Raw genomic sequence first — 10,496 nt, 5'->3', positions numbered from 1 at the left:
TTGTATTTGGACTATTTTAAGAATAAAAAAAAAATTTACCCAAAAAAATGGGTATCGAAATTGTCGATCCACCATTTTTTAAAATCGAAAATCGCCGGTTAGGAACTGGAACTGTGGTCACCCTAAGTCAGATATAAGCCTGTAATGTGTTGTTAACCTGCTATAGGAGGTAAAATGATTTAATTGCACAATTCTTTCAAGTTCAATGGCTTATTTGGAGCTTTCTAAGGTTTGATGACTTTTTTGAGTTTAAAGTTCGATGACTTAATTGGACTTATCATAAAAGTTGAATGGCTTATTTGACACTTATACCAAAAATAATAATGTTGGGACAACTCGGTACAAACATGGATTAGTCTGATTATGGTACGAGCTTAAATGTGTCTCTTACATTTAAGACATGCTTAATTAGGGCACCTCGTGGTCTACTACACACACACATATAAAGGAGAATATGATGTTAATTTCTTGTTTTACCCCTCCAACAATAAAGAACTTTTGGGTTTTTCGTTAGGTTGAGACAAAAACGTAAAGGATTAAACGTGCCACTTTATTAATAATTGAGGGATAAAAAAGGATACAATCATAATTAATGGACTGAGTCTTCAATATGAATATAACTCAAGGACCAAATACGTGTTTTTTTTTTTTAAACACCTATTTGTTTCCTTTGCAACTCACACAACTTGCTCATTTAGACAATGTAGTAATACCAATAACATCTTAGAGATGTTGGTTGTAATCGACACAAGCTACAAAAGTTTAGTTTTTCTACACCAATTAGTTAACTTATATTTTTAAATAATAGATTAATTGTTTGTTTTTATTTTTTTTTTATGACGAGTAGAGGATTTGTAGTTCCATTAGTTTAAAGTAAGAGTGGTTTTTTTTCTTCCTAAAAAAACATATGTCAATGAGATGACTAGGGCTGATGATAAATTATTTTTGTAATGAACAAGATAAAAATTGAAAGAAGAGATGAGAAGAGAGAATTTAGGTAGCTAGCGTTAAAAGAAGTATTTATACATGTGTAATTAATAAAGATATGTGGAGGACACATGTGGCCATGGGCTAGTTAAGGATTGAACTAGCCTTGAATTTGTTTGGAAAAAATTGGACATGAGCTTCATCGAGCCTAACTCGGATTGCAACCAGCTCGTACAAGACCGGTCCAAGTTCTATTAAAAGAAGTATGAGGTTTACCTCAAAACCGATCTAGAATCGGGTCTTGGCATAGCCTATGACCCCAATTAGCCTGAGTGACGAGTTTGAATTTAAAATAAAGTGTTTTCAATTTAGTTAGATAATTATGTTTCTAACACTAGGTCTATATATTTCTTACATGAAACGTTATATTTACATGTTAATCATCAATTATTAACCTTTATATAACGTTTTTTCCAACGTGTCTATTTTTTCCTAATTTAAATTATCAAAGGGGACCCATGAAATCATTTTTCTCAAATTCTAATAATTGAAAGTCCTAAGAACTTTTTTTCCCATCAAGCAAATATGGTAATTCAAAGTTTCAAGGAATTTCTCAGGAAAAATGATTTCTTTTTATGCAAAGAGGGTGCCATAGTTTAGTCATAAAGCTATTAACGAGATTAATTTCAATTGTAAAGCTAGTAATCCAATTCTAAAAAAAATCTTGTTTAAGTGCACTTACACACATTATAGTAATCGTTACTTTTATAACTCAATTCGTATTAACTTCAAAGTTCTTGCTAGTGGTATCCAACTAACCATCCTAAAAGTTACAACATTATAATCATCTTGTTTTTATTAATCAAGATTTGACTCACATCCTAATCATTTAGGCCCGTTTACTAATGGAAAAATTAGAGAATAGAAATTAAGGTTTGCACTTTTGACTATCTTTGCAGGAGTGATTATTTTGCCATTAAAGATACTATCATTCTTGTACTACCAAATCCATTGTAACATAGTAGAACATGACTAATCGATGTGTTACTTTTTATTGGATAATAAGCGATATGTAATTTATTTTATGAAACTAATTAAATCAATAATTTTTAAAATATAACAAATTTAGTTGACGTGAGTGACGTTACTTAAAAGAGGTCGAGAGTTTGAGTCCTTCTACTATAAAAAAAAAAAAAAACAAATCTGGCCGGACACCTCTCAATCACTACCTAAGATGAATGTTTTTTTTTTTTTTTAAAAAAAAAAAAAAACAAATCTGGCTGGACCCCTCTCAATCACTACCTAAGATGAATGTTTTTTTTTTTTTTTAAAAAAAAAAAAAAACAAATCTGGCTGGACCCCTCTCAATCACTACCTAAGATGAATGTTTTTTTTTTTTTTTAAAAAAAAAAAAAAACAAATCTGGCTGGACCCCTCTCAATCACTACCTAAGATGAATGTTTTTTTTTTTTTTTAAAAAAAAAAAAAAACAAATCTGGCTGGACCCCTCTCAATCACTACCTAAGATGAATGTTTTTTTTTTTTTTTAAAAAAAAAAAAAAACAAATCTGGCTGGACCCCTCTCAATCACTACCTAAGATGAATGTTTTTTTTTTTTTTTAAAAAAAAAAAAAAACAAATCTGGCTGGACCCCTCTCAATCACTACCTAAGATGAATGTTTTTTTTTTTTTTTAAAAAAAAAAAAAAACAAATCTGGCTGGACCCCTCTCAATCACTACCTAAGATGAATGTTTTTTTTTTTTTTTAAAAAAAAAAAAAAACAAATCTGGCTGGACCCCTCTCAATCACTACCTAAGATGAATGTTTTTTTTTTTTTTTAAAAAAAAAAAAAAACAAATCTGGCTGGACCCCTCTCAATCACTACCTAAGATGAATGTTTTTTTTTTTTTTTAAAAAAAAAAAAAAACAAATCTGGCTGGACCCCTCTCAATCACTACCTAAGATGAATGTTTTTTTTTTTTTTTAAAAAAAAAAAAAAACAAATCTGGCTGGACCCCTCTCAATCACTACCTAAGATGAATGTTTTTTTTTTTTTTTAAAAAAAAAAAAAAACAAATCTGGCCGGACACCTCTCAATCACTACCTAAGATGAATGTTTTTTTTTTTTTTTTAAAGAAAAGATGTAGTGAGCTTTGATGGGTGTTAAAAAAATAAATAAAATATTTCTAAACTTTTATTCTGATATGATAGGGGCAGAGGGGGCGTTTGTTTGTTGACTACAACTTTTAATTCTGTTTCGTCGAAGGCGTAAAGCTGGAAGGAAAATATTTTCGTCTGCCATTCTCTTTCCTTCTGCTCTACCAAACACTGAGAGAGAGCAAAAGTGGTCGGCTTTTCCGCCCGGAACTGTTTCGTTAAACCACTGACTCTTCTTCTCCGATGAAATTATCGCCGGAATCGTCATTTTCTCATCGCCGATCGCCACCGGAGAACCTCTCAGACAATTATTTCCACTGGATTGTTTTGGCGTAAAACCCTTAATCTACAGGTCAGTTCGATATTCTTGATTTCTTTACTGCCTTTTAGCTTTCGGACGTATATAATTGGAATTTAGATCCTGAGCATGGTTAATTTGAGAAATAATCTGATCCGGAGTGATGTTTGGGGACTTCGATCTAGGATAATTTTCTACAGTGTTAGCTGCGGGTTGTCGGGCTCTCGGGAAATTTTCACTCTGCGTTCTGCTAGGATTTAATATGCAGAAGAGTGGGAATCTTCCCAGGAACAATTCTTTGAGGCTCGCAGCGTCTCCGCAGTCCCTTCGTCGGCTTGGTTTTTGCTCTCAGATAACGACTGGACAGCATTCGTCTCCGATCGTCTTCCCGGAGAAGCGTAACAAAGGGAGGAACTTGGCTCGGCCGGACAGAGACATTGGAGGTGCTAGCGATTTCAATGATCCTAAGAAGGATAAGAGGGAGGAGCACAAGATTGATATTGGAGACGAGCAGTCTGACCTTCTAGGATATGAAGTTTTTACCGGGAAATTGGCCTTGGACAAGAAAAAGGCTAGTAAAAATGATGATAAGGAATCCTCAAAGGAAATTGCAAGCCAGGATGCTGTTGATGCTAAGCTTACAAGTAAAGCCATGGTTTGGGGTTCTCAAATGCTGTCTTTAGAAGATGTTGTTTCGGTAAGCTTCATTTAGTTAATTGTGAGGTTTATGTTCATCTACAAGCCCCTTGGTCTTTGAACTGTTTTAGATATTTTGAATTCCACAGGTGTCATACTGCCCTAACCTTCGACATTTCACTGTTCATTCATATCCCCCTAGAAAGGCTTCTTGTGGTCTTTCTTGTTTATTAAAAACTCGAAGAAGTCGCAAAGATTTTCGCTTTGTAGCCTCCTCTCCTGATGAAGCACTTCAATGGGTTAGTGCATTTGCAGAACAGCAATGTTTTGTGAATTTGTTGCCACATCCCCTGGGTTCTTTGAAGAAGCAGGCAACTGAGATGGTTATTAATGAATTTCCTCCTGAATCGTATATAAGATGTAAAACTCCTCCTAAGGTGCTTGTGATTTTAAACCCACGATCTGGACGAGGTCGTTCAAGTAAAGTGTTTCATGTCATGGCTGAACCTATATTCAAGGTACTCTTTTGCTGACAATTTATAGGAATGTATTAATTACCCATGCTATTGCCAATTGATATCAATTATGCAAATTAAATCAATACAGGAATTGTTGACTTACTGTTTTTGTTCATGACAAGCGCAAGTACAACCTCTGTAAATGGAAAAGACCTACTATCTCCTCTTCTTCCTGTTAAGCGATGTAAATAAAAATAAAATAGACCGTAATGTATTCATTAATTATCTGTAGAGAGTTATAGATAGCTTGTAGGCCTTTAAATTTTGTATAGATGGGAGGTGGCAAGTAACTGCTGGAAATTTGGCACGTAAAGATTTTTTAGAGGGAACTTCTTGAATTGATTTCTTGTTAGTATTTATTCAGCAGTTTGGCAGTTCAATATATGCTGGGATTTCCATTAAAAAAACAGGGATGGAGTACTCTTATCTCTATGCTGCAAATAATGTCTGTCTGTTTCTGTCGGTTAGGACTTTTCTACATGGCATCTTAAGAACTGCTGGACGTTATTAAGTAATTGACTACTAGGTTTTGTTGTTTTACACTATGACATATACCATAATACCATTCAAAGTCTCATTACAACAATAGTATTTATAATGCGCACAAGTCTCTTCTTGATACATGCCTAACTCTTGTTTGTTGCAAACTAAAAGCTTGCTGGATTTAACATGGAAGTAGTGAAAACAACATCTGCTGGCCATGCTAGAAAACTTGCTTCCACTGTTGACTTCAGTACTTGCCCAGATGGTAGGTGCTGCGTTTAGTATTCCTAACAAGTCTTCTGTTCAATGTTATTTGTGTCTGATCAAATTCCTCATGTTTTCTTTATCTTGTGTTGTTGGATTTAAACTTGCAGGTATTATATGTGTTGGAGGTGATGGAATAGTGAATGAGGTTAGATACCCAGCAGTGTTTTTGTCATACTTGTTCATTTGATCTTTATTATTTTAGAAAATTCGGGGGTTGCTTTCTGTAGTCACCCTCATTCAAAAGTAGCAGCCAATTCACAGATTCCATCCCAAACATTTTAAAAGATTGTGTCTCCTCTTATTTATTATCTCTCTTTCCTTTAAATTTTTAAAAATAAAATAAAATTCCGGGCCTCGGGGGAATAAGATGTTATGTTGGTTTCAAGACGAGAGATCATATTGTGTTGGAATTAATTGTGACCACACTTACAATTTGTTGATCTTAGATTGCTATTGGATCTGTATTTTCTTTTGAGAGCTTTTGATATTTCTATGTTGTAGAAGTCACATTTGCTTTGCCCTACTTAAAAAAAAAAACTAAACTAAACATACTTTTTATACTGACAATTTTGTTTTTCTTAATTATACTTTGTCTTTATCTTATAGATTGAATTGCTTGCTTACATGATCCTGTGCAAATTTCAGGTATTAAATGGTTTACTTTGTAGGACTGACCAGAAAGAAGCAATATCAATTCCAATTGGAATCATACCTGCTGGTTCAGATAATTCTTTGGTTTGGACTGTTCTTGGTGTTAGGGACCCCATTTCTGCTGCAATAGCCATAGTCAAGGTATTAATTATTCACAAAATTCTTTTCCTGGATGCATGATCCATGCCTCCAATTCTGTGATGAAATAGCAGGTTACCTCCCCTGATGCCTTTCATTAGCCAGAGAAGGCTAATATAAAATTACAAGTTTCTTGCTTGTATGCCTCCTAGAGAAACCACCTTTTCCAGTTCTTGGATCAAGATCTGTTTTGTTTAGTACATACAACTAGACTGTACATTTGGTGGCTTAAATGGAGAAAGCTTTCTAACCTATTTTCTTGTAGAGGTGTTTCAATATGGACTTTATCCTTTGTTATTGCTATGGACTGGCAACTTCAAATTCAAGTAGTCAAGTGCTGAGTCTTTCAGTAAATCTTTGGAATGCAGGTCCCATGAATCTTCTATCAATGAAAATGTAAAAAAAATTGTATACTTCATAATGAAAAGTTATATAAATCTATTCTATATTCCTTCTTTAGTAATAATAAATGTTCCCTATTCTGGTTACAAATAATAAATATAATCAGTCAATCCTAGAGTCAACTCAGTTAAAATGAGAAGGGTAGCACTTTTTCATGGGATTCGATGTTGGAGCAAGTTGAAGAACTAGCTAAGTAATTGTTTCCTACTTTCCTATGAGAAATACACCCTTTTTTTTGTTGTTAATTTAGCTAACAGTTCATGATACTTTTAAAGTCGGTCATAAAATGAGTTAGATTTTTTTTTCTCCATAGATTACTCTGCAAGCTCAAAGATTGGTTGCATTTGATAGAACTTCTCAAATAATCCTACTCTGCATAATCTAAATTAATGGGTACTTGTAAAGTTATAGGGAAAGGTTTCAGTTACTCCGTATATTAATGCCAGGAAATTCAGCCTAGAAATATTTCTCTAGGATTATAGTCTTGGAATGAATATCGACATTTCGTGTGATTCTTTTTCTGCTAGAAATCAATTGTTTTCCTCTATACCGCTCCCCAAAAGTGAGCTCTTCCCATGGTTTGGATTATTTATGTGTTGGAATATAGACACATCAATGGGAACTCAAATGACTAGAGTATCAAGGAAATCAGATGACTAGACATAATCCCCTTAAATATTTATCTTGCTTTCCAAGGATAGTTTTTGCTTATATAAGTTGGTTTTTCTTCATTTCAGGGAGGTCTTACCGCAACAGATGTTTTTGCTGTTGAGTGGGTTCAAAGTGGTGCAATTCACTTTGGGATGACAGTTTCTTATTTTGGCTTTGTTAGTGATGGTAAGTCTCTTATATGCATCTGCTTATCCACTATTGGAATTCTTGTACATGTAAGTACTTTTTGATGCATCCATAGACAGTGCTTTTGATCTGTTTATGAATGTTCCTGGGTGCATCTAAAACCATTTTATCAATAATCTTAAGTATGATTGAATAACTAATATTGTTGTTGGAAAACTAAGTGCTATTTGGGTTCTCTTATTTGACTCATGCTGGAATTCAAGAGTCATGTTAGTTGAAGAATCAAGATCCAAAATTTACACATTTTGTAAAGTGATGAGACTCTCATTGCATAAATACATAGGCTCTCCGCTCTCGTAATCTCTTCAATTATGCAGTCTATTCTCATATCTCCTCTCTCATTGTTACTGAATTTATTCTACTACTTGCTTAACATGTATAGCTTCCATCTTCTGCTAGATCTTACGCCTCATTACTTCCGATCATAGTATCAAATCCAACTTCTCGTGGCTTCTTTCCAGCAGATTTTCAGCTGAAGTTACTGTTCACGTTAACAGTAACCTGAGTACTGTTCTTCTTTCCTATGCATTCAGCCTTCCATTTTGACCAGTTTCACGTGTCTTCTCTAGAATTTTCTAGTTTGTCCTTCTGCATTTCCAGAAAGTGGAGTGCCACAACCCCATTCATCATTTTCTACCAGTGGAGTGTACTTAAAAAAAAAGAAAAGAAAACGGAAGTAAAAACGAAAAGAATGAGTTCAGTGTTTAGCTATTTCATGAGATCTCATTAGGTCTTGAGTGATGGGTATGGGAGCTGTCACCCATTTTCCAGTTCCTTATGATACAGTTTCTTTAGTTGAAGAAGTGCTATCTTGGTTTTTCTTCATTAAGCAGTGCTTGGCTTTGGTGCATTTGAAGAACTAGCTTTGCACTAAACAAGTTGTTTTCAGTTCTTCCTTCTTTGAGATGTCACATCTTAGCATAAACACCTGCACCAATGAAGTCTTGTTTTTTTATTCTTCATGATGCTTCTTCCACAAGGAAATCACTTTCTTTCTCGCTGATGAAGTCTTGTCTTGGCTCTTTCTTTGTCTTCCTGCGGCACATTTTTTAAGAATCAGTTCTTTGTGAAGATGGTTGCATTGGCTCTATCTTTTGTGTGCTGTTCTTATGATCCACATGAGTTCCAGCTTCATTTTCCTGTTGTAGTCCATTGTGCATTTTTCAGGTTCTAGTGGTGATGTCAAAGATAGTTGCGGATCAGAATTTTTGTTACTGTTTTTTCTACCCAAGAGTATTATATGCTCATATAATCACTCAGTTTACATTTTAAATTCATAACCCCTGGGCCCTAGAATAAAGGAACATGACTCAACCGTTGAACTGCTTGTCTTCAAATTTGGTGTGAAAACACTATATGATGGCAGCCTTACTCCTCTTACAATGTTTAGCATACCTACAATATTCTAAGTGGTCGAACTTTTTCCCTTATATTTTATATGTATCTTATCTCATAATAGTGTTGACTGTTGAGTAGTCTTTCTATATATTCCAAGTGTATTATATCTATTCCAAATTTGATACAAGTTTTTTGGATAAAACTCATTTTTGAATGCATTTGAGACGTGAAGAATGTGCTCTTTTTGACTTATTTGCTTGTAGTTTTGGAACTGTCTGACCGGTACCAGAAGCGATTTGGTCCTTTGCGATACTTCATTGCTGGTTTCTTCAAATTCTTGTGTTTGCCAAAGTACAACTATGAAGTGGAATATCTTCCCGCGTCAAAAGAAGCAACTGAAGACGGGAAAGCTTTGGCTGACAGGGAAGTTATTGATATGTCAGAGCTGTACACTGACATCATGACGAGATCAAGCAAGGAAGGCCTTCCCAGAGCCTCTAGCTTATCAAGCATTGATTCAATAATGACTCCAAGTAGAATGTCTGGAGCAGACTTGGATACTACCTGCAGTAGCACCGAGCCATCTGAGTATGTACGTGCCATAGATCCAAAATCTAAACGGTTATCTGCTGGAAGAAGCCACCAATCAACTACTGAACCAGAAGTTATCCATCCGCAACTTCCTCTTTCTGCAACTACAAACTATCCCAGGACTAGGTCAAAGTCTAGGACTGATAAAGGATGGATGGGATTGCCTGCTACAAATGATCCCACTAGATGTTCTTGGGGAAATATTGCAACACATGATAAAGAGGATATTTCATCCACAATATCAGATCCTGGTCCAATTTGGGATTCAGAACCAAGATGGGACTCTGAACCTAATCATTGGGATGTCGAAAACCCTATTGAATTGCCAGGGCCAGTGGAAGACACTGAAGATGTTGCTCAGAAGGAGATGTTCATAAAGCCTGAGGAGAAATGGGTCACTACAAAAGGTCAATTTCTTGGTGTTCTTGTATGCAACCATTCATGTAGAACGGTTCAAAGTGTGGTGAGTTCACAGGTTGTGGCCCCCAAAGCTGAGCATGATGATAGCACATTAGATTTATTGATGGTTCACGGGAGTGGGAGGCTAAAGCTTTTGAGATTTTTCTTGCTTATGCAAATGGGTCGACACCTTTCACTGCCATATGTTGAATATGTTAAGGTAAGCCGAACTAAACTCTTTTCCTTACCCCCGTGATGATTTTAGGTTTGTCTGAACATGAATGTATTTTATTGACAGTCATTTCCAAATAATAAACATAAATATTTTATTGACATTCATTTCCAAATAATACTGTGCAGTGCTTTAACACGGTGAACTAAAATAATTTGGAAACGATTACATAGTATTTTGCTAGTTTCTGAAATTGGTCCAAGTGCTTGAACCATGTGTCTCTGCAAAAACTCATATTGTGAACTGCTTTTCCATGAATTGCAGGTAAAATCAGTTAAGCTTAAGCCCGGAAAGCACACACACAATGGCTGTGGTATTGATGGCGAACTTTTTAGCGTTAATGGACCAGTCATCTCATCCATACTTCCTGACCAGTGCCGGCTTATTGGTCGCTCGACCAATAGTAATAAATGATGGACACATGTCATCATCCCTTTACACTGGATTCTTAGCTATGTTAATACTCTGGTTCACCTCTCATAACAGATCTCAGAGCGCACTTTGTAATGGCAAAAACTTTTGGTTTTTTGGTTTGCAAGCTGAAGCCCCTGTAAATTTTGCTACTGCTGTTTTTAGTCCCCTTTTTTTTTTTTTTTTTTT

General features: G+C 35.1%; 1 protein-coding gene across 1 annotated transcript; it reads left to right on the top strand.

Annotated features, from left to right (window-relative positions):
• Positions 1-3,167: 3,167 nt before the first annotated feature.
• Positions 3,168-10,459, top strand: LOC116029025 (sphingoid long-chain bases kinase 1-like). The gene is made up of 9 exons (XM_031270892.1): positions 3,168-3,437; positions 3,569-4,080; positions 4,169-4,537; positions 5,192-5,285; positions 5,395-5,432; positions 5,933-6,079; positions 7,216-7,315; positions 8,938-9,884; positions 10,161-10,459. Exons 2-9 carry the CDS (start codon positions 3,646-3,648, stop codon positions 10,308-10,310), a joined length of 2,280 nt encoding a protein of 759 aa, XP_031126752.1. The 5' UTR covers positions 3,168-3,437; positions 3,569-3,645; the 3' UTR covers positions 10,311-10,459.
• The last annotated feature ends 37 nt before the right edge of the window (positions 10,460-10,496 follow it).

The sequence above is a fragment of the Ipomoea triloba genome, chromosome 9 (assembly GCF_003576645.1).
Source record: "Ipomoea triloba cultivar NCNSP0323 chromosome 9, ASM357664v1".
NCBI classification, from domain to species: domain Eukaryota; kingdom Viridiplantae; phylum Streptophyta; class Magnoliopsida; order Solanales; family Convolvulaceae; genus Ipomoea; species Ipomoea triloba.
This window is presented reverse-complemented; position numbering and strand designations above follow the sequence as displayed.